The 23,631-nt window shown below is 39.7% G+C and overlaps 1 protein-coding gene across 2 annotated transcripts in view; it reads right to left on the bottom strand.

Moving 5' to 3' along the window:
• Positions 1 to 18,282, bottom strand: part of DSG3 (desmoglein 3) — a 30,410-nt gene extending 12,128 nt beyond the window's left edge. The window contains exons 1-11 of one of the 2 annotated variants that reach the window (XM_017661755.3): positions 18,040 to 18,279; positions 9,597 to 9,632; positions 8,944 to 9,072; positions 7,922 to 8,077; positions 7,388 to 7,532; positions 6,445 to 6,611; positions 5,530 to 5,658; positions 5,073 to 5,258; positions 2,339 to 2,610; positions 1,597 to 1,736; positions 279 to 506 (exon numbers count right to left, since the gene is read on the bottom strand). In XM_017661755.3, coding sequence (XP_017517244.1) covers positions 279 to 506; positions 1,597 to 1,736; positions 2,339 to 2,610; positions 5,073 to 5,258; positions 5,530 to 5,658; positions 6,445 to 6,611; positions 7,388 to 7,532; positions 7,922 to 8,077; positions 8,944 to 9,072; positions 9,597 to 9,632; positions 18,040 to 18,084 — 1,633 coding nt within the window. In that variant the 5' untranslated portion in view covers positions 18,085 to 18,279. Of the gene's footprint in view, positions 1 to 278; positions 507 to 1,596; positions 1,737 to 2,338; positions 2,611 to 5,072; positions 5,259 to 5,529; positions 5,659 to 6,444; positions 6,612 to 7,387; positions 7,533 to 7,921; positions 8,078 to 8,943; positions 9,073 to 9,596; positions 9,633 to 18,039 lie in introns of both variants that reach the window. The other variant, XM_073212718.1, reaches the window with a different exon arrangement.
• Between the last annotated feature and the right edge of the window lie 5,349 nt (positions 18,283 to 23,631).

The raw sequence follows: 23,631 nt of genomic DNA, 5'->3' as shown, positions 1-23,631 counted from the left end.
ATTCTGCTTTAGGTTTGTTGCAGAGGTAGAAATAAAACACTAAACTTGTAAGAAGAATTGCAGTCTGTATGAAAAACTGAGACTATTCACTAGCGCTGCTCTAGTATCATTCCTCTTCTGAAGAAAGAGGACATTCATTTGGCCAGGACTGCATCCTCACTGCAAGAGTGTTTTCAGTTCCTCTTGGAGAGGTCTCGCTCCCACATGAGTTCCCTTATCCTCTGGAAGTACAGGGAAGCCAGCAACCCGTGTGCGGAGGCAGGTGTTCTGTCACTCACCATCCAGTGTTGTGATGCTCCACACGACTGGCAGTTTCACAGGCTGCTCGTGCACTGAAAATGTGTAGGGGCCTGTGTATTTATCATTGCCCAATACTCGAGCTGAGACCACCACTGAAGGGGATGAACTACAGATTGCTTTCTTTTCCAGGACAATTGTTGGACAATTTTCATTAAAATCAGGTACTTTAATATAGATGGTGCCTGTCGAAGTTTTACCTGAGTCTTCTGTAAGAAGGACATTTTGGAGTTAAAGAAATATATACAGAGCAAATTGTACAAAAAATAATCAATAAATCTTTTAAAAGTCTTTTGTAGGCAGCCATGTTAGTGTGACTTCTCATGAGAAATTACATGTGTCATTCTTACAGTGAAAAGATGTCATTCGATTTCCGTATCTTGTAAAAAGCAAATTTAAATTTATTGAGTTGGCTGGTGTCTCTAATTAGCAGGACTGGTGATCAATTAGTATGTTTGGAACTCAGACCTACAAGGTGATGAATGCACTGATTACAAATGAAATCAACATAAAAATAAGAGTTTTCTTTGATGTATCCTACTGCATGAAAATCACTGTGTGAAAGATTTTTTCTTCTAAAACTTGAGCTAGAGAATTTGGAATGAAGAATGATTTACTTTTATCACCCAACCCACAAAAGTTGATTGAAGAAAGATTTTTAAATGTTGACAATCAAAAACAATAAAATAAAAAATCTCTCAGTAGTAGGATCATGAATCTTATCTATTGTTTCCCCAAGTACTTTTAGCTGTTTGCCCAGGTGATACGATTTTTGGTGTTTACTCTTTTATTTTTTTTAATGTTTTTGATTGCCTTGAGCATAAATTAATTTTATGCTTGAGGAAATACACATGGACAATGAATATTATTTCTAAGACATTCCAGAGGATTTTATTGTTCAATGATATGAGTCCATGAGGTCTCTGTAAGGGACTCATTCTATAAGTAACTCACAAAGGCACCTCATATTTGAGTTGCATTTCCCTGATAGGCTTTCTGTTATAACATCCGTCCTCTTAGACCGAGAAATTCCTGTGGGTCTAAAATTTCCTGCCCAACTGCAGCAAACTGCAGGGAATAAAGACGGGATTCACTGGTACTACATTCTCCACTGAGTAGCTGAGCTGCTCTGTCTTCTGGATTCAGCAGCTGCCGCCTAGGACTTGAAGCGCAAAGCCCCTAAGATAATTCCATTTATCTGTGATGAAGGCAGTATGTTAAGTGATCATAATCATCTGTTCATAAATAAATGCCAGTTGGAGTAACATTTCTCTAAAAATGACTGAATGGTTTTCTCACCGTCTATGGCCAGAACCTCAGCTGTGATTGTCTTATTAACTATGAAAGAAACGTCCCGATCGATGTTTTTGGCAAATCTGATTTGAGCAGTTTTTGAATCAATAATTAGCAAACCACCGTCATTACGTCCCATGGCATATCTGTTTTATAATAGAAAAGAATAGTTTTCTTTCAGATACAGGATGTTACCTATTTAATGAAAATGACTCATTTTATGCTTAATGTATTTATACTTAATATAAGACACTGAAGTAAGCTTTTATGAGAAGCAGCAGAAAATTAGCATATTAGCACAGACAAGCAGTATTTCTTAATCCTTAAGGATTAACCCAGTTTTCTAGTTTTCTGCTTGGTGCAATAAAGTAACTGTGTGCCTGCCCTTTTTAGTATAGCAGCTCCCTTGCATGCACTGCTTATCTGATGACACCTTGATCTTCTGGTGAGCTAATCTTTTTAAAGACTCAGCTAAAAGTTTCCAGGGAACTTTTTGCTGCCCTCTCCAGACAGGCTCAGACATCTTTTCTTAGTTTCCACTTTACCTTATGCCTGTGTTATCTTTGCCTACAGCACATTTGTTCTAATGACTCAGATTACATGTCTTTTCTTGAGCTACTCAGTTCCTTGGGTTAGCAATCTTTATTCTTTTTATCCTTGAAATGTATTAGTTTGGGTGTTATATTATAATAGTTTATTGATTAAAACTACAACAAAGAATAATGAAATGTGACAAAAACTGTCTTACTTGACATATGTGGCTGCCTGGCCAGTGTCTTCATCAGTGGCTCGATATGTTCCCAGGATGTAATTGACCAGTTTTGTACTACTTAGGCCTTTCTGCACAGTAAATGTCTTGGAAGCAGGATGGAATGTAATTCCTTCTTTCACGTTTACTACTTGAATCGTGACTGGGGTTGACTGGACTTGATACTGAGAGATTACCGATTGGTGAAATTCAGCTTTATTTTTCACAGCAATACTAAATTGCACGTTTTGTAGTTGTTCATAATCCAGAGCCTAGAGTGAAATACAATTAGAAGGAAAGAAGTTCACAAAAATATGGTTTGGTAAACCCAGAGAGGACAAGAGAACTCTATGATACATGCTACAAATGGATCTTTTTATTTCTATATTGCCAGACAGTTTCAGAAATCACTGTCATGTTGAGATAGAGAAACCTTCAGAATTCTTAACTCATGAGACCTCAATTTGTAACTGATGCTTAGAAAGCAGACTGCCTCTCTCTAGACTTAGTAAAACAGCCTTATAATTTGTTTGAGCTCTGTGGTACAGTGGGAAGAACCCCAAATTTGCTATGGCAGCTGAATCCTGGTTCTGCTGTTTAACAGCTGTGTGATTCAGGGCATAATAGCTAATGTCTCTGATCCTCAACTTTCCACTGCTGGTAAAAAATCCCTTAACTTGTCACATTGTGAGGACTGTACAAATCAAGGCCCATAACACATTCCTATAAATGACAGCTGTGGCTGTTCACAGAATAGTCAAATTCTTTCCTGACTTTAAGAATATCTGGGTTGCAGAGGCCGACTATCTTAATAAACTTGGTAGCAAACAGGCCTCTGCAAAGGAGTGAGTGGGCGGCCCACCAACTCGGTGTAGAACTGTTTTCAGTTGGTCTTGCATGTTAACTATTTATTTCACCCTCTTACTGGGATAGCCCAAATCAAGGCCTGAGGAGCCCCAGGATAGCTTTTTCCACTCACCAGTAAATATTTTGAGGGTGCTGAGATAAGAAAATGCTCATTTTAGGTACATTTAGGTATTACTGAATAAAAGGTGAGAGATGTGGATGTGCGCTTTAGCTCAATGACTAGTGTCGTGGAGCCGGCAATTTTCCAGTGGAGCAGGAGAGCCACATAACAGGCAATTATAATGTGAGGGGTAAGTGGCAAAAGAGATTAGAGTCAATGGAAGCGAGTGAGTACTTGTACCTGGGAGTTAGGAAAGCCTTCCTAGAGGTTTCATGTGAGCTGTTGCTGAAGGCTGAGGATGTCCTCAGGCAGAGGGGGAAGCACTTGTGAAAGCTCGAGTTACAGGAGCGGGTGGCTGCAGACCGCAGATGGTGAGGGGCCTGCCCAAGATTCTGAGCAGGCTGATGGTCACCTTATGGGCCAGTGGGAGGGATGTCAGGGCTGGCCATGGGAGGGGCATCCGGGCTGGCCACGGAGGGACGTCAGGGCTGGCCACAGAGGGGTATCAGGGCTGGCCATGGGAGAGCTTGGGCTTCCTGAACTCACCCCCATGAACCAACAGTTCCCACATGCCCACAGGCTAGGAACCTTTGGAGGTGATTCACATGGGCAGTCAGGGTGGAGGGCCACATTCACAGCCCACAGGGACAAGGAAAGGTTTCAAAGAGGAGGGTAACTGACCCAAACTGGTTTTAAGAAACGTGCTGCAGTAGGCTGGTGGCAGTAGGAGAGTGAAGGGGAGTAGACACAGGAGGTGGGAGCATCTATCGGGAGGGACTGCAGCCAGCGAGGGGCAAGGAGACAAGGTCGGATGACCCCGGGCCGGAGGGCCCACGCAGATGGACAGTCTCTGGGGTGGAATCTGGCGACCAGCTGTGTGCTGCGAGGAAAGGCCAGGATGAAGGGGAAGGCCCGAGTTTGTGGTCTGGGAGACTGAATGACACCAAAAGAGCAGACTGGAAGATATCATTCCCAGGCACTGCTGGAGGCTTATACCAGGTGAGGATGGCGGTAGCCCTCTGAAAACATGGTAGTAGGACCTGCGTGCATGCCTTCCAGCAATCTCCTTATTAAAGGAATATTATGGGTCTGTTACTCTACTGGACTCAAGGAATTAAAGAAAGAAACTCCCATATACTCCAACGCCTTGTGTCCTCAAATAGTGGTTATTTTTCCTAGTTTATACAATATCCAGGCAGAAGTATCCTTAGGTTATTTCAGATGGGGGAGGAGGGCCTGCTATAGCCAAGCACCTTGAATGGAAGTGTCCCTCAGTTATGTATTTTTGATCAGATTTAGTTACACACATCCATTTTCTAGAAAAAAGTTGCATTTCCCCCTCTGCTGGCTGTAGGCATCCACTTACAAATTGACAAGTTCACCCGCCACAATCCCATTCTAACTTCAACTGTAGAAAGTGAATGAGATTGTCAAGAAATATATTTTACTTTCTTGTGCTTTAAGCAGGTACACCTATAAATGTTCACATATAATAAACACATATAAATATACGTATAGTAGTGTGTTTGGGTTTTCTATAGAAAGTGTGGTAGCTTGGAAGGAAATAAACCAACATTTAAAAAAAAGCTGTGTTTAAGTAATGGGATTGTGTGTGTGTGTGTTTAATTCTGTCTCCTCTGTTGTGTTTTCTAAGTTTTCTATATGGAAGTGATATTATTATTAACAAGTGAATAAAATTTATTTGTAGAAGTGATAGTTTTGGCTAATATAGAAAGTTTTTACTACTGAAGGGAAATAAGACCTTACCTTAACCACCTTTAGGATGCCTTCATTAGTTCTGGGATCAGTTTGTATTTCGAACCAATTTCCTTCATTTCCAGAGGTAAAGTCAAACACTGCAAGCCAATTATCGGTGAACTCTTCATCCCAATCTATTATTTGAAATCGAAGCAACTCAGAACTTAAAGTGTTTTCCTCAATACGTGCTGAATACTAAATAGGAGAGAAGCAGAATTTAAGACTCAAGGTCAGGTTGTACCTAAAGGGATTACATTCATTCTGAATGGTATTAATCATTAATCCTCAAATTATGTGTTGCCTCCTTGTTGGTTACTGAGTTCTTATATTTTACAAAAGCTCTTTTTTTAAGAGAAGTGCAGAGAGCTTGAATAGAAGCCAGCAAGCAGGCAAATACTGAAATAGGACAGCAAAGTATAAAATAAAATGTGTTAAAAAATTATTCTTCAAGGAGTGCAAGATGTACCTGGGATTCTTTGAATATTGGGAAATTATCGTTGACATCTTTCACCTTGATGCTGCATTCACATTGAGTTGCTAGTCCTTCTCCATCTTTGTCTGCACCACTCACAACCAGGCGATAGCTGCTAACTTGCTAGATTTGGAGAAAAATAAAGACAGACAATTGATCTCCAGTGCCGAGATTGGCAAATGGCAACTACTTGCTTCCTGTGGGTAAGGAGGTGGAAAGATTTGAATTTATGGTTTTCTCTCTGGAAGGATCATGCATAGGGTTCACTGTCCATCATGGAGGTGTGTGGGGTCTGGATTGTTGGGCGGAAGTCTTTGTAAAGCTACAACAGGTTTTCCTTTTTGTGAGCTTCTTAGGGTGAGAATGCGCACGCAGCAAAAGTGGGCAGTGAGGATGGTGCTGCTTCATGTTGGGGAGGCTTGCTTAGAGCTTTCCCGCTGGTCTGCTTGGGAAGGCATTTGTATACAACGGCAGGAGTCTGACGGGATAGTGAGGGGTGATGGAGATGGTGGGAAAAGGGGCAAGAGAGAGGAAAGGGATCCTTCAGTGTTCTGGAAGCACGGGTAAAGTGAAAAGAAGCCAGAAAAATGTGGTGTCACAGAACACTTCATTCCAGATAGACATTCCCTTCATTCAGCAAATTCCTCTCTGCTTGTATAAAGACAGGTCAGCTTTTTCCAGGAGCCAGTGCCCTTCTGCACTCCTGCAGCTCCCACCAGTTCGCTGATGCTCGCTCCAGGCACAGGCATCTACCCCACCAGAATCACACCCACTTGCAGTTTCCCCAGGCCGGCCCAGGCCAGTCCTGGGGGCCTCTCTGCTGTCCTTCTCGGGTAAGGTGGAGTCACCTGTCCTGGCTTTCTTACAGCCAGTCCTTTATTACTGAAGGTTCCCAAGGGCTTGCTTTACCTCTCGATCAAGAGAATTGGTCAGAGTCCGGAGTTCCCCAGTGTGTCTGCTCAGGAGGAACATGGATGTGCCTGCAGGGTCCTGAGAGATTATTTTGAAGGCAATTTTAGAGTTCAAATGGTTAGGTTCATCTGCGTCCGTGGCATTTAGTATCATCACCAGTGAGTCTGGGGGTACAGACCAAGCTCATTAACACGATGGAAAGACTGACATGCTCACATTATATTTAAAACAATCTCAAACTGATTGTTTATCAAATCTTAAAACTAGGTGCTCCAGTGACTGCAGTGGGGTGGGGAGCAGATTTGATAACATGGGTGAATGTTGAAACTACAATGTTGCTCATGTGAAACCTTCATAAGATTGAATATCAATGATACCTTAATTATACAAACAAACTAGATGCTCAAGAAAAAGCACACGCCACTTGGCAGTGTCTCCTCCTGTGTCTCAGGCAGAACTATGCCCCCTTCCATACAAATCTTCCGGTTGCCTAGGCCTCGGCTGTGTTGGGGTTGAGATACTTTTCTGTCTTTCTCTTCCCCTGATGGATGTCATTATAATTCTCTCTTTCCCCCAAATTATCGGAGTAATGTAAGTGTGTGTCTGGCCTGTTGAATCTCAGAATGCCCTGCTGCTGTGCCCAGGCTGCCTAAGGCTGCCTGAACTTTGTGACTGCCAGGCACTCATATGATTTGTATATCCACAGTAAGATGCTTTCCACTTGGTGGCAGGAGCACAGCCTGGAACTACACTGTCAGGGGGTGATCAACCCCACTACAAATACTAGAAAGGAAGACCCAGGTTATTTTGATGAATTTTTCTGCAAAACTTGTGAGGAAACTAAGAGAATAAATTAGCTTATAAAAATGATGTTGTATGATGATACTTGCGTCTGAAAATTTAAAAATAATTGAAGTGGTAGATACAGTAAAAGACTTACTTGAAGCACTATTTTCTTCAATTTCACCCGTGAATACACTTTGTGAAAATACTGGTGCGTTGTCATTGACGTCTAAAATTTTGACAGTTAATATAAGTGGTTTCTCAACATCTTGTCCTAAGGCATTTAGAGCGTGACATGTGATCTAGGAAAAGAGGGACAGTATTAATTATTACTGTACAAACTTAGGTTGCATGCTATTAAAACTTGTAGAAATAAGGCCTCTAGTGGTATGGACAGAACTTTTGTGCAGAGAAGAAAAATAGTTCTGCCAAGAGTAGATGGAGTAGGAACAGGTGCCTGCTGTGGGCAGAGCAGGTGGGCGGGTTGCCAGTCCTCCAGGCTGATCCCGTCTCACGGCAGGGGAAGCTCTCGGCAAGATGCACACTGGAGTCAGTGCTCCCCACGCACCCCCGGTGTGTTCCTTTGGGGCACAACCTCAGTGCAGGCTCTTTGTAGTGGGCTGATTTATGCCCTGGTCTCTCCTCTGTAGAAGCATTTCATCTTCCAAAGCCACTGAGGACACAAACTTACCTGGAAGCTGGGGGTTTCTTCACGATCAACTATGGCTGTTATGTTAATTTCTCCAGTATTTCGGTCAACGACAAAGATTCCAAAAGGGGGCTGATCAATTCCCATTCCAGAAATTCGGTAGGTAATTTTCTGGGTTGCTTGGAAATCTGAAGTAATCTGCAGCCAAAAACACCCCAGGTGTTAGGTGGCCTTCACTCAGGCCTTTTCCTTCCCTTCCTCTCCTCCACTTCTGCAGTCTTAAGTCATTCGTGCATTTTATTCACTCATTCTGACACTGTGCTCTTTCCGCTTTGCTTTAACAGATCCCAGGGATATGAAACAGTTCAAAGCATTGCTACCACTGACCAGCATGGAGCAATACACGTTAACCTTTTGGCTTTAGCATATATGCTCAGATTGTGGCCACCATGGAGATGTGAAAAGGCTGAGAGAACGTCATGGACACCTGATACTGACAGGGCTACTTCTGAATGTGCACATCCTGCACGTCCTTAACAGGCACTAAAAAAAGACATTTATTTTAGTCTTACTAGGGGGAGTGGGAGGTAAAACAGAAAGAGATTATATAGTAAATCTTAGAAAGTATCTATTAAAATGATAACTTCTTATAACTTCCAGGCTTTTTAATATGGAAAGTTTTAAATATATATTGAAGCTTATATGTCTCATCACTCAGCTTCCATGACTGTGAGTTCATGGCCAATCCAATGCTGACTCCCAGTTTTCTCATTATCTCTTCCATATATTTTTTTCTGTTTGTTTGCTGGAGTCTGGATCTAGATGAGGCTTATCCATTGAAATTGGTCCACATGTGTCTTACTTATTTTTTACTCCTTTAGAAGTCATAGTTTCTTCATCTTGCTATTGTTATTATTATCACATATTTTTTTGTTGAAGATACCAGGTTGCGTGTTCTGTGGGCTTCCTAGTCTGCATTTTGCTGACTAGCATTGCCATATTATCTTAATTTACATCTAATACATTTATTCTGACAACTCATATGGCCCCTGCTGATGACTTACTTTGGCAATTGGGTTTCTTTTTGAGTTGTCTTCTCTTTCTCTGCAGGGTTTTGCAAACTTCACCCACTCACGCTTATATCTCCTTTTGGCTTGTTGTACGGTGTTCTCTTCTCCATGCTGGCCTTTGGTCTTAACGCAAAAAGGGATTCCACTTTATTATGCAGATCATTGGAAACTTTTGCTCTGAATATAGTTATAAACACCTGCGTTGAGGAGCTGCCTAAATTTCAAAGTAGCAGGACTTAAAAGTTTAATTTGCTCTACCTCACACTTGACCAAGCAAAGAAGAAACATTAAATAAGTAAAACAATTATAAAGCTGTATGATCTTTTATATTAGCATGTAATCATATTTTGTACTTCCTTTACATATTCCACAATATCTAACTGTTCTGGGTACCTAAGATCTATTTAATGAGAAACTATAGATTTGTTTAAAATGAGAAGGAAGATTGCCCAAGATAAATTACAGTAATGACATTTATCATTGCTTGTATTTAAATATTATTGAGTTAGTTGTTAGGATTTTAATTTTATTTTTACTAGTAAATTACTAAATCATTTTGAACATTTAATACTTAGTTTTCTGAACAAAATTTTAAGTTGTTAAACTAAGCTGTTATTTTAATTACAAAAATATTCTTCATACTTTACCTTTACTCGCAATTCTCCATGAACCAATACGATCACCTGCAAACATTAAAATAAAGTCAAATTAAATGTGTATGCCTCAAGTAAGTGATTAGGTGAGACAGTCCTGATTTCTACATTCTGCTGTGCATCTTGTGGTAAATTTCTGTTGCAGAGGAAGTAGATTTGCAGAAGCAGTATCCATAGGGCAAAGTCCTTCCAGGAGAAAGAAAATGCTCCCAGCATAAGCAAGTTCTTCCCGTTCTTTAACACTACTACCGAATTTCAGTGTGATGCAGGAGAATCTATTGGATTTTGCAAAACCCTGCCTAGCAGCCAGTTGCAACCAGACATTTCTTACCTGGCTTCTGTATAAACACTTCCCAGGAGCTATGAAAGCTATTGGTTTGGGAAACAATGGTAAGCATTATTGTAGAAGCGTCAGAAAGTGCCGTTGGGAATTATTAAAAACCATGACTTGTTTAACTGAATTGTGCAAAGGCAATCAACAGCTGCAAGGACAGGGGAAAAGCATTTTCTTAGCTGCACAAGAGAGAGTAGACTGTAACTCGTCTGGTTTAGAGAATAGAATATAAAAAGTTGGGGCTGTGCATTCCAGTCACAAGTACTCTTTGCTGTGGGTCTTGAATCTGCTAGGCTCTGCCCTATTACTTTAAATATTGAGCTTAATTTTCATGCTGAACTGAAAAAATTAAATGAGGATAAAATGACCCCAGGCAGGCGAGGGTCTTTATTTTCCCCAGAGCATACCAGACCTTCGTCTGTCTCATTCACTGTCTAGTTTTTTTTTTTTACCTGGAATGCATTCTTCTTTCCCCTTCACCTACTTATATATTACTGATCCATTAAGATCATTTCGAATTCCAACAATCTTCATGAAATGGTCCTTATTGACATCTCCTTTTGAGTTTGTACAACAGCTTTCCCGTACCCTGCAATTTAGCCCATAATGGTTTCCATGATTTATTATTTCTTGTTTTATGTGCATTATGGGGTTAAGCCAAGAAAGTCAGAAGCTTTCCAAATCAGTGCTTCTATATATTTTTTTCCTTGCAATCCTCCAGTAACTGCCACCAGCAGACACCTAACTATTTGCTGATTGACTGATTCTCTGATCTGAAGACCATCAGATCAGGTGGGAAGAAAACTGTGAAGAATAAATCAGAAGAAAAAGGATCAGAGGGATTAGAGTAGCTAATGTTTTTATGGTTTTTGTGTCAGTTGCTATTCATAGAGCCTTGTATTTATTACCTCGCCTATTACAGTGGCCATCTGAAGGAGATTCTAGTATTGTAATCCTTTTTAATGGATGAAGAAATGGAGATGTGGGAGAATGAGTACTTTGACCCAGCTAACAGCCCCAGTGGAGGCAGGATTTGAACCAGACTCCAAGGTGTGTACATCACTACTGCACTAGATTTGAAACAAAGTTGGCGTAAAAAAGTAGGAAAAGACTAGTGGCCAAAAAGAAGTTACATGATAGTCAATTTGGATTTCTTCCTGGCAAAGGCTGAGGTTACCCCCTGAAATGACATAGATTTATTATATAGTTTATTTTGTAAAGTTATAAAAGACTGAAGTCCAAAGCTGAACCAAAGGAGAAATATATCAGACACAGGATGCCGGGACCCGTCCATTCTAGGGATTTCATTGAAATCCTTATTTCAAAGGGCATGTGCTCAAAATGTCATGGAGAAGAACCATTACATGTGCGTGTAACAGGTCTCAAAATGATTTTATAGCTTTCCTGAGGTCCTGGGGAGAGGAGAGCAGAGCAGTGTGGTAATTGTGCTTCTCCCTGCTGGGTTCCTAAGAATGAGTGAGGAGAGGGACGGGCAGGTGCACCCCCTTCTCCCCCGTTTACAGGAAAACTGGAGAGAGTCATCCAGAAAATATGAAGCATGTAGGTACTAGCCCCACAGAGAACGGTTCTTCTAATAGACATTGAGGCACAGTTTGTTTTCCCGGGAAGCAAGGGAAGGGACCCAACCCGAGGCACAGAAGGTAGATTTGCACACAGTGGTTTCTCGTTTGCCTGAACTTTTCACTGAATTAAAGCCCTAGAGAAGCTGTACCGTCAGCCTTTACTCTTTCCCATCCTCTCTTTTAAAATGAGGCCACCAAGAATGTTCTCTAATTTTAGGGAATATTGTGAAAATGTGATTATTTTTGTGCTTCTAGGAATATGGGTGGTTAGGAAGAAACACTTCTGAATGTAACCATCCTCCTTAGCTACAAAGAAATACAATCAGAACCTTACATTTGTTAGGGTAGTGTTTTCAAAAATTTAATTATTTTATTGGATTAATAATTACATGTGTCTACTTCGTGGTTTTACTTTGTAAATATGATTATTTCAGATATTTAGTAAATATTTCAATGGTTTTCTGACACTGTAAATCAACTAAGTTGTCTCCTTTGATGGCCTTGATCGGCAATACCAATGTGGAGGAAGGAAGGACTCCTTATCTTGAAAATTTCTGTACTTTCCTTTCTTCCTCTTGCTTCCTGGTTATTTTAGTTTTATAATTTTTAAAGAATTGATATGGCCTAAATACTTTGGTATGCATATGTATACTTTTTAAAATTAAAATTTAAAATGCTAAAACATTCTAAAAGCTTTGTATTCATCAATTAATTCTTTAATTGAACAAAAATGATATGTGCTTAATTACTTAGAAATTATTTAATTTTGGACAATTCAATTTTCAGTTAGATTTTAAGAGTAAACTCAATTAATTTAGAAAGTTAAGCCTTGTATTATGATACAGATGCTAAGAAAAACACTTGTGCATATTCTCAGACCCTCACTCTAAATGCTGTGCAGGTTGTAGTCAAGCGTAGTGACATGAGTTTGGACATTGGTTCTTTGGTCCTTGAATTTAAATCCCTGTCTCAGAAAACACCAGCTGTATAACTTGGGAACATTAATCTTTCAGTTTTCCCATCTATAAAATAGAGATCATATTTCCACTTACTTGATAGGTTTGTTGTGAGGATTAGATGAATTAATAGGTCTAAAGAACATAAAGGAGCCCTAGCCCACAGTAGGTGCTTCATGTTATTATTTCTGTCACCAAACAAACAAAAAATGTAGAAGAGCCACTTTGACAGGAAGCAGACTTTTATTATCATTACTTGTAGTAAGGCAAGTAGGAACTCTCTTTCTGGAGCACCAGAAAGGGGCCAGAACCAGGACTCCACCGTACGATTGTGTGTTCCTTGTACAACTCTAGGGGGCACTCTTCACATGCAGTGAATGTGAAGGTGCCCCCTGGAGTTGGGCAGTGTGCAGCCTGGCCAAGTGTGCAGTGGCCATGTAAGGAAAATGTGCGTAGTTAGACAGATTCAATTATCTGTAGTGTAATTATGGATGGTAACCAATAGCCATGGTTTCTTATGATAACTTCCCAAAGCAAGGCCTCACCTTAGGCTATCAGACTGGTTCTTAACTGGAAAGGAAGAGCCAAAGGCCAAGAGGTTTATGGAAACCTCATGGGCACTGCGTGTTCTGGCTCCAAGTGGAAACCGGTTTCGGGTGTTAAGCAAGTGGGAGTGGTAATTGGTAAAAGTAATGACATCTTCCCTGACTATTGCCTGTGAGGCAGGGCTGGCCAGAATTGCTTGGCAAGGTTATTCTGATTTTAGACTCTGAACTTCTGGGGAGGTTCAGGAGGAAATTTATTTTCATTATTTATTAATGCTGGAAACTAGATTATTTTATCAATCAGGAGAAGGAAAAACACCTTAAAGATTTTCCTTCTGTTAAAAATTTGGGACATTTACATTTTTCATAGAACTAGAACAAAGAAGCCTAAAATTTGTGTAGAACCACAAACGACCTTAAACAGCCAAAGCAATCTTGAGAAAGAAAAACAAGGCTGGAAGTATCATGTCCCTGATTTCAAATTTTATTACAAAGCTATAGTAATCAAAGTAATACAGTACTGACATGAAAATAGAAACAGGTCAATGCAATAGAATAGAGAGCCCAGAAATAAACCCACACTTACATGGTTAATTAATCTATGACAAAGGAGGCAAGAGTATATAATGGGAAAAATATAGTCTCTTTAATAAATGCTGTTGGGAACACTGGACAGCTACATGCAAAAGAATGAAAATGAATGATATACAGAAATAAATTCAAAATGGATTAAAGACCTATATGTAAGACCTGAAACCATAAAACTCCTAGAAGAAAACATTGGAAGTAAGCTCCTTTGACATCAGCCTTAGTTTTTTGGATCACTTTCCTTAGGGAAGGGCAACAAAAGCTAAAAAGCTTCTGCACAGTCAAGAAAACCATCAACAAAATGAAAGGTAACCTACTGACTGGGAGAAGATATTTGTAAATCATACATCTGATAAGGGGTTAATATCCAAGTTGTATAAATAACTTAAACAACTTAATATAAAACAAAAACAAAAAAAAACCCCAACCCAATTAAAAAATGGGCAGAGGATTTGAATAGACATTTTTCCAAAAAAAGCCATGCAAATGGGAACAGGCACATGGCAAGATGCTCAACATCACTAATCATCAGGGAAATTTAAGTCAAAACCACAATGAGATATTACTTCATTCCAGTCAGCTTGGCTATTATTAAAAAGACAAGAAATATCAAGTGTTGGGAAGGCTGTGGAGAAAAGGGAACCCTCCTCCCCTGTTGGTGGGAATGTCAATTCTATGGAAAACAGTACAGCGGTTTTCTCGAACATTAAAAATAGAACTACCGTATGATCCCGCAATTCCACCTCTGGATACTTATATGAAGAAAATGAAAACAACAATTCAAAGAGATACATGCACTGCTATATTCATCGCATCATTATTTATAATAGCAAAGATATAGAAGCAACTAAAGTGTTCAATGATAGATAAATGGCTAAAGAAAATGTACATCTACACAATGGAATGTTAGCCATAAAAAGAAGGAAATCCTGACATTTGTAACAATATGGATGGACTGAGATGGTATTATGCTAAGTGAAATAAAACAGATAAAGACAAATACCATATGATATCACAATCATACTTCAATAAAAAAATGGAGGCCATTTTGCAATTCTAAAAATTTACTTTTTGGTTATTCTGTAGAGAATGTGGTTGAAGATAGTTCTGCTCTATTTAGAACACATTCTAACTCAGAAGTTAATATTTAAACAACTTCTCTCTCTTTTAACAGCACTAACAGTACTAACTTCTTTAAAACTTTGTGCCTGTTTAAAAATCTTTGGATTTCAAAGATCTCTATTAGTTTTGTAATTAATAAATTTTTATGTAATATGATAACATGGAATTAAATAGCTTATGGTTTATTGCTTATGGTAGTGTTATATGGCAAACTGTGCTTTGCATCTTGTGGACCGTTAAACACTGGACAGTGGACATTCTTTCCAAAAGGTTAAATCTTCAAAGATAAATATTTTTCAGTCACAAATCCTTTCTCCAAAATGTTTATTTTTGTATTGTATGAAATGGATCAAACAAGCACAGTAAACTGATAAGTATGACATTTTTCAACAGCAGGCAGTTATTTCCAATGCCTTCCCTTTTCAAATAATTAATCTAGAAGATTAAAGTTGAAATCTTGAGTAATGCTCCAAGTTTAAAAATGTTATTTCCCCATACCCACTATTATATTCATTTAAAATATAATTTTAATTTTTTCTGTCAATTTTCAAAAAGTTCATCTCAGAACTTCTTTTGATATACTGTCAAATATGAACCCTTTCTTGATTCATTAAAACTGGTGTTGGTAGTTATGTAAAATAACAAAACAGAATATTGAGAAGTTATGAAGAATCCTCTGTATGACTGAAATACTACCAGTGATAGACTGAGAGCCTTACCCAAGCATGCTGTGTTTTCAGTGTGGCCATTTTAATTAGGCTGGGGACTGGGGGAAACAAGCCTAGGACGACTCAGTGGTACAGGCCCAGACTGATGTCTGTGGCTCTCTTTGTATTTCCCCTCACCAGGCAACTCGTGTGTGATCACAGGATGGTGGAATTAATACAAAACCTTCAAACATGTCTTCCAATATTCAGACCCCACCCGTCAACAACAAAAGATGTATATTTCCTACTCCACAAAGCTTTTATATGCTTTTATTTTTTTCCCCCCATCGCCACACTATTTCAAAACTCTGGGTGGCTCCCCACTTCTAAAAGGATCCACTAGTCTTTGTGGAATGCGCTATTCAATCTCATCTGCCTTCCTGTCAGGGTTCCAGAGCCTCCAAACCAAACTGTCATTCCGGCCAAACCAGTGTGTCCGTCGCCCCCAGCAAATACCATGATCCCGCTTGCCATTCCCAATGCTGGTCTGACAGCCAGAGATCCCCCTCTGGCTCATCTGTCCTTACGGAAAAGCAGCTCAGCCCTGGAGCCTTGTTGACCTACCTCATTCCTGATGGGCACTGCCTCCTACTACTTGCTCTAATAGTAGGCCAGCACTGTCCAGCAGAAGCATGAGAAAGGCCACAAATGCCAGCCACCTGTGTCATTTTAAATGTCCTAATATTCACATTAAAGAGGTTAAAAAGGTGAAATTAATTTTAACAGAAGTTTTTTGTCCAGTATATCCAAGATGCTATCATTTTAATATGTAATCAACATAAAAATTATGTGACATATTTTATATTCATTTTTTCATATAAAGTCTTTAAGATATTTTATACCTAGGTAAAATATATTTTACCCTAACAAACCATATTAATTCAGACCAACCACATTTCAAGGACTTAATAGCCCACTTATGGCTTGTGGCTACTAAATCAGACAGAGCAGGTCTAGACCCCTCAATTTATTAACCATGTATGAAATAGCTTGGTTAAATAGCTTGTGTGTGTGGGTGTGTATGTAAAATTTTCCTGAGAGGAGAGAAATAAATTCATAGTTCCTTCTGTGATTAGCATTATAGAGGCATGGTGGCAGGGGGTTATAGTTTAGAAAGGCCTCATTTAACAATAATTTGTTTATCCATTCTTCAAACACTGTGTCCACAATAAGAGAGAGATTATAGTAGGCATTGGGGATATGAAGATGAATTAAACAGCCTTCAGAATGAGGCTCTCAGTCCTCAAGAACCAGAGGGGTACTTGAGAATGGTCTATATCGGAGCAGAGAGAAGAGCTCTCTAAACTTGGGCCAGGCCGGTTCTGCGTCCTTGGGACAGGGCTAGTCAACTCCCCTGCCACCCTTCCCCAGCTTCCTGTGGCCATTGGCTTGGCTGATGTGGTACCAGGCTGTCTGCTGTTTAGTTCAGGAATGACCATCTGGGAAGGCAGGGAAATCATACAACCATCCATTTCCCTTTACAACGTTCTTGGGTCGAATAAATTCAGCAGATGGTCAAACAAAGTAGTTACATTGTCATAATAGAAACAGACTCCAGCTGAGGGATGACACCAACTTTCTGCTTGAGCATCGTCACGAGACAGAAGGCTGGTGAACGCTGGATCACGGGCAGCCTATTCTAATTTTAGACATTTTTAAGTTTTATAAAGTTCTTTCTTGGGATCTATCTATAACTTTTTGAAGTCCAGTTATCTTAATTTTTTAAATGAGGAGGTAAAGGAAATGGATGTGTAAGTTGCCCCAGCTTATTACTGATAAAGTGGGGGATTAGTATTAGGAATTTTTTCCCTTTTGGTGTATTTCACTATTTAGATATTTTTATGTAATTGATAATATTGTGACTTTTTTTTCTTCACTAAAACAGAATAGTTCAGGAAAAAACTAGTCTGCAACATCCAGGCTACTGCTTTGCTTTTCAGATTCTACTTTGCTTTTAGATACATGAAACTTTCCCAATCAGCAGATGTATTACTGTCCTGAAAAAATGGCTTATGAAATGTTGTATGCCTCCCCCTAACAAAGTTCTGGATATTTTTTGCACATAATGGCTAAACAAAAATGCTGCTTTCTTAATAACTCTCTTTTCTCTAGAGCCAAACATTGCTTTGATTTTAATTCAACAGTCTGACTATTTTAAAAGCATGTCAGGTATCAAGACCAGGCATGTACAATTCTTAGCCATGAGCTTACAGGGTGTGTAACCTGGAAAATAGTCCTGGTTCTCTTTTATATATTTTACTTTGTGTATTAGAAAGATGAATAAAAGGATTACTTTGAAGAAAGTGAAGTTGTGGAAAATAAACCTGTGATCAGGATTATTTAATTCCTTAACTAAAGAAGTGCTAGACAGTGACTTTCAAATTCAGTTTTCCTTGGTTTATTTTTCTATGTAAAGTACAACATTAAAAAACTAGAAAAGGAAGAAATTGGCAACCTTTACAATTTTATTCTAGAATGTTTTATTTCCACTGCACTCTTTTTCAGAATTTATAATAGAGATTGAACAATCAAACATAATATCATCTAACAAGGAAGGAAACAGGGCAAGTTTGCAGTTATTAGAAAGAAAGAAAAGACTTACCATTAAAATGGCCAGAGCCCCTGTTCTGGAAAGAAGCCAAGTCATGGCCTCCGATCGCCCTGCTCAGCAGATCCAGGGCAGCCGCTGCATCGGGCCTTCCAGCCGTCTGTGCTCGATGTCTTAGCAAAGCCCCCTCAGTGTCTCTGCTGGCCTTGGGAGCCTACCAGCGGCCTGTTAGGCGGTTCCTCCCCACCCTAAACCAAAGGTTGGTCTCACCAGAAACGCTTGCATCACTTTTGCTCCCAGGTAAAAACTTAAGACACACCTCAGTTCCTAAAGCAATGAAATCCTTTGTTGGAAGCTAGAAGAAAAGTTCCCAGGCTAAAGACAAGGTTTAACAGGAAGGTAGCAGATGAATAATAAATTAATCACAGTGTGGAAGTGCAAAAACTAGCCCTGACTCCACTGGAAAAGAATCTACTTGGCTTCTTCTCAGTGTTACAATTAAAACTGAGAAGCAAAACAAAACACACAAAATCCCCCAAAACCTAACTTGTGGAAGAGCATTTCATTTTTAGCCTGAGTATATGTGGTAGATGGAAACTTAAGCAAAATGAAGGTGTTAAGTAATACTGTATGTCATTGAAAGAACTACAAATCGGCACACGGATTCATGTGGGTTTTGAATGACAAAAATTAGTGATAAAATTGTAGTAAACAGTTACATGGCGCCATTGCAAAATCAGATCTCTGACAGTGATCAGTTGCATCGCTCCTATTGTGTTTCTCTCACTGGTAAGTCCTTTTAAAAGGTGGGTTGTCTAGTGAGGTAGGTCATCTTTGTGCATTTTCAGTCACTCAGGACATTCCTCCAGAGCAGTCAGCCTGCCTGCCGTCGGACTTGGGCGCTCCGGAGCGCTGGGGCACCAGCCCACGTTGGGAATAGGAGAAAAACTGCTAACGCCATTTTAGTTTGCTTGTAATACTAGAGCTAAAAACACTTTAAAATGTTACAGAATATTTAAATAAAGGGTTGGTAGAAGATTGATTTTATCTTTGTAAGTATTTATGCATCATGGTTTGGAAAGCTTTCTAATTCCAAGGAAACTATTTAATAAGAGTACTTTAGGCAGAAATACTAAAATATACAGCAAACTCTTTGTAGGTAAAATCTTGTGGGTTTTTTGTCTTTGTTTTTTTATTGTGGCAAAATACATATAACAAAATGTACCACTTTCAGCATGTGTAAGTGTGCAGCAGAGTGGCCTTAGGTTTGCTCATGCCATTGTGGAATCAACACCACCATCCGTCTCCAGAAAAATCATGTCTTTGTAATAGAGTTTTTGTAAATAAAGTTTTATTGGAACACAGATATGCCCCTTTGTTTATATATTGTGAATGCTACAACGGAGAGCTGGGTAAGCTGAGCAGCTCAACAGAGACTATATAGTCACAAAGTCAAAAAATATTTACCTACTTACAGAAAATGTGTGCTTCATTTATTTACTTTCAGAAAGCATTTATTGACCCTCAGCTGACACCACATAGCTTAAATAGTATTTGTGACAAATCTTATGGGTGTTGACTGGAACAGAGAAATAATTAATGAATCTTTTTTATCTTCTTCCACTTGGAAAGAAAATGTCTAAAGATCAGGTTTGATGTTTTGTGAAGAGTTCCCTCTAAATTTCACAATGCACATTTTGTGCACTTTTTGATTGAAATCAGAACATAAACTGCTAGGGAATCCTTTCCAACATGGAAAGATTGAAGTCTAGGGCAAAGGTCTTTTCTGAATTGGGAAGTGGTTTCTCTGTGACTGGACTCATTAATAAACAGGGGATAGAAGCTGGGATGAGCATTACTGACATTATAGTGATTTCTGTGATGTGGAATTCAGTGATAAAAATGTTGGTAACTTTCTGAATTTAGTACTTGAATTTGCCTAGAGTGGTGTGATGAGAATTTCAGGTTTATAAGATGTATATTGGGATGTTTTTCTTAAAATATAGAGGAAATACATATGCATGGGCAGATTAGAACAAACGTAATATACTAGTTCTTATTTTTTGAATGAAGTGATTGTGTATGTATTTTATTTTATTTTAATTTCTTCATTATACCTGTATGTATCTTCTGATTTTTCAGGTAATGAGAATCTATTAGTCTTACAAAAGAAAGTTTTTTTAAAATAACGTGAGTTCAGCAAGACTTTATGAACAATATTCTAAATATTGGGGCTTTGGAAGAAGAGAAAAAAATGTAATAAATTTTCAATTCTTTCCTTTTCCATAATTCACTATCTTGCATTTCTTCAAAGTATTGTTGTGTTAAAGATAAAAGACATTAAAAAAATGCTAACAGTGAATTATGATATTCCAGGGATAACCCATCAGTTGCATTGTGGACTAAATTCTAGATATGGCTTACTTCGTTCTGATTGACAGTTCCTGAAACTCCAATTCTTTGACAATTTTTAATAATTAGGGCTTGAAAACATTAATTATTAATTTACTTTTTCCTTACAAGACCACAGGCTAAGGATGTCCTGGTTTTTCACATTTGTATTTTGAAATACCATGGAAGGACTCCTGTTGGGTGGTGTGCAGAGGGTGTGGGCACCCTGTAGGGTGGTTGCAGCAGACTTGGCCTGATGCAGGCTGGCTCTGTCCGCTTGTCCCAGTCAAGGAGGTTTGGAGAGAGTGGTGACAAATCTCATGGAGCACTCCGCAGGCGGATGGGGAGCTCCGGTCTTCCCTCTGTGTGCTCTTGACAGTGCTTAAGCCAAGGTTTTCCTTTCTTTAAAGGGCAGGGGCCTCAGTCAGTGATTAATCCCCCTGGTGTTGGGGCCACACTGAGTGGTGATGGGGAGGTAGTTGAGGTCACCCTCCTGGGGGGTGCACCTGCACAGTCCCTTCTAGATGACACAGTGTCTTCACCTGTTATTCCATCTGTGTTTGTGCAAAGGAAAGAAGGGAGGATTTCCCAGTGGTTTCCATGGAGTGGTTATGTTATTCTTTGGAGGTTGGCTTTCAAAAACTAAGCCCAGCTTGAAACTGGCTCTTACAAAAGGCTAAAATAAAATTGAGGATCATAACAACAATAATCATAGTCATTAAAAGGAACTTTCATTGTACTTGTATATTATGATACAGTTGATGCACTGTACTGAAACTGTAACAGTGGGACAGTAAATACAACGTTATAACACAGGTTCAAAAAGCTGAAGAAACTGTTCCTCAGTTTGCTGGAGACTGAACTGTGGCAGGAGTGAGGCACTAGGGGTGAATATTCATCCCAGGGGGTGCAGAGGTCTCTGTGATGTTTCTGAGGCTCCTTATGGACACAGGTCTATTTTCCTCAAGCAGAGAATGGTAATGAGACTTTGCTTCGCTGGCTTTGTTTGTTTTGACTGAAACCTGTATGTAATGCCAGTCATTACCACTTATATGTCGGGCATTACTGCTTTTTAACATTTAATTGTTCTCAAATGCCCACACATTCATGAATTAAGTTTTTACTTCCACAGATCATGCATTAACAAATTATGCAGACATCCTGAAATGGCCTGCAAAAGTTGGGATCAGCCATTCTTTGTTATTCAACATATGGATGTCATAAACCTCTTTCATTACTATCCTCACTGGCAGGCCTCCAGAAATGTGACAAGGTGATCATGCACCTGCAGAGAACAGTCTGTATTTGAATAATTAGTCAAAACAGAGCTCTTAATCCAATTTTTTATGAGATGGTATGTAATATGGTTCAACTTGCTTCTATGATTCCTGGAATTATTTCTTTAAAAAGATTTGTGTAAATTTTCTTGTATAATGATTCAAGCCCAACTTCAGAAGGGTAAATATGGGCGAATGCACATTTTTAAAAGTTTCACTTATGCCATGGGCCAGGGTCAATATCATTTTGCTTTGATTTAAGCTGATTAGGCAACCACATATGTGTGGGACTATTTTCGCAAGGCAATAAAAAGGATGAAGCAGGAATTTTCTAAATGTACCTCACACTCACTTCAACGGAGAATTTCTTTAGGAAGAGCTGTTCTTTGGCTCTTGGTGGTTTGCTGGAGGTAAAATCAACAGGGTGGGATCTATTTGCAAAATGTAGCATGAGTGCAGCTAGCTCCTCCTTCTCTGGGCTTCGGCACAGCCCAGTCCCTGGTGTCTCTCATGGAGCCCCGGCAGTGGGCCTCTGACGGGGCTCTTGTCCTTTCACCTCTCAGACGGCCCAACCCTAGCTCAGCAACTTGACTGCTGCTTTTAAAGGGTCGTGGTGTCCGATGTACTCAAAACAGAACCGCAACTGCCGTCATAGCTTCCGCGGAGCTGCCTGATCCGCCCCGTCGTCCTGCTCAGCGGCATCTCACGCTCCCCTCTCTCTTCGCCTTCCTCGGTTCTCCAGGAATCCCGACTCTTTTTCTGCCTCGTTCAGTTCTCCCCCTCTTGGCTTCTCACCGACCAGGAGGCAGCTTCTCAGAGAGGTCTTTACTTCCTACCCCCGCACTTGGGCACAGTCGTCCATGATTGTTATCACTGTTTTATTCAGTGATCCCGGAGTGCTCCCTGTTTAGGGATTAGGACTCTGTAAATTCTTACGTTTATATTGCCTTGCTCGGTTGCTGGACAGTGAGCTCAGCAGGGAGGACGCATGTCTGTCTCCTTTAGTAGCATATTCCAGGAATTTTTTTTTAATTGGTAAATTTATACCAATTTACATTCCCACTGATACTGTAAGAAAATGCCTGCCCCTCCTCCTCGTCACACATCAGATTTGTCATAGGTGATTCTTTTCTGCTTCTCTGAGAAAACAGTACTCTTATGAAAATGAATATTTTAGCTTTTTAAGAGATTGTTTATTTGAATGCTAATGATTTATTAGACTATAATAAGTTAAAATAAAGTGAAGATTCTGAGTATCACAGTCTAAGAGCCTAGACTCAGCACTGAATCAGCTCGGGAGTGTGTTTAGACCAAGACCCATAGGGTCCGGCATCGCTTGGGGATCCGAACAGCAGCCTGGCCTTCCCCTCATCTCAGGTGCTGTGATGATATAATGTGGAAAGATACGACAGCCAGATATGCAAAGCCGAATACGAATTTCCTGTTCTCTCTAGGTATGATCCCTTATTTACACATTATTAATCTTCCTTTTGATGATAAAGAGCACATTTTACATAAAGCCTCAAGTATTTTTAAGTATCGTGGGAGTCATAACTTCTGTTTTTCTCGTAATCAAATTGGTTCAGTATTATTGGTAATTCCTGTGGAGGAAATTTTTTTTGATAATTGTTTTAATATAAATTTCAATCCACCACTCACCCCTGGGAAGAAATGCCACTCAGATGCTCCACCAGCTTCTGAAACCACATGCCACGAGGTGTGCCTGCCGATGGAGAGGGATGCACTGCATCTTTGCCCCCAGCCATGCGGCATGTGCCAGTCTGTGCAGCAAGGAACCTGAAAGCAGTGTGAAATCGTATGCCATCACCACAATCAAATTTTAGGACATTTTCTTCACACCAAGAACCCTATACCCCTTAGCCAATCACGACCTAATATCCCCATTTTAGCCCATCCTCAGGTTACCAGCAGTCTTACTTTCTATCTCCACCTGTCTCTATAGGTTCATCTATCACAG

This window comes from Manis javanica, chromosome 9 (genome assembly GCF_040802235.1).
Source record: "Manis javanica isolate MJ-LG chromosome 9, MJ_LKY, whole genome shotgun sequence".
Lineage (NCBI taxonomy): Eukaryota > Metazoa > Chordata > Mammalia > Pholidota > Manidae > Manis > Manis javanica.
This window is presented reverse-complemented; position numbering and strand designations above follow the sequence as displayed.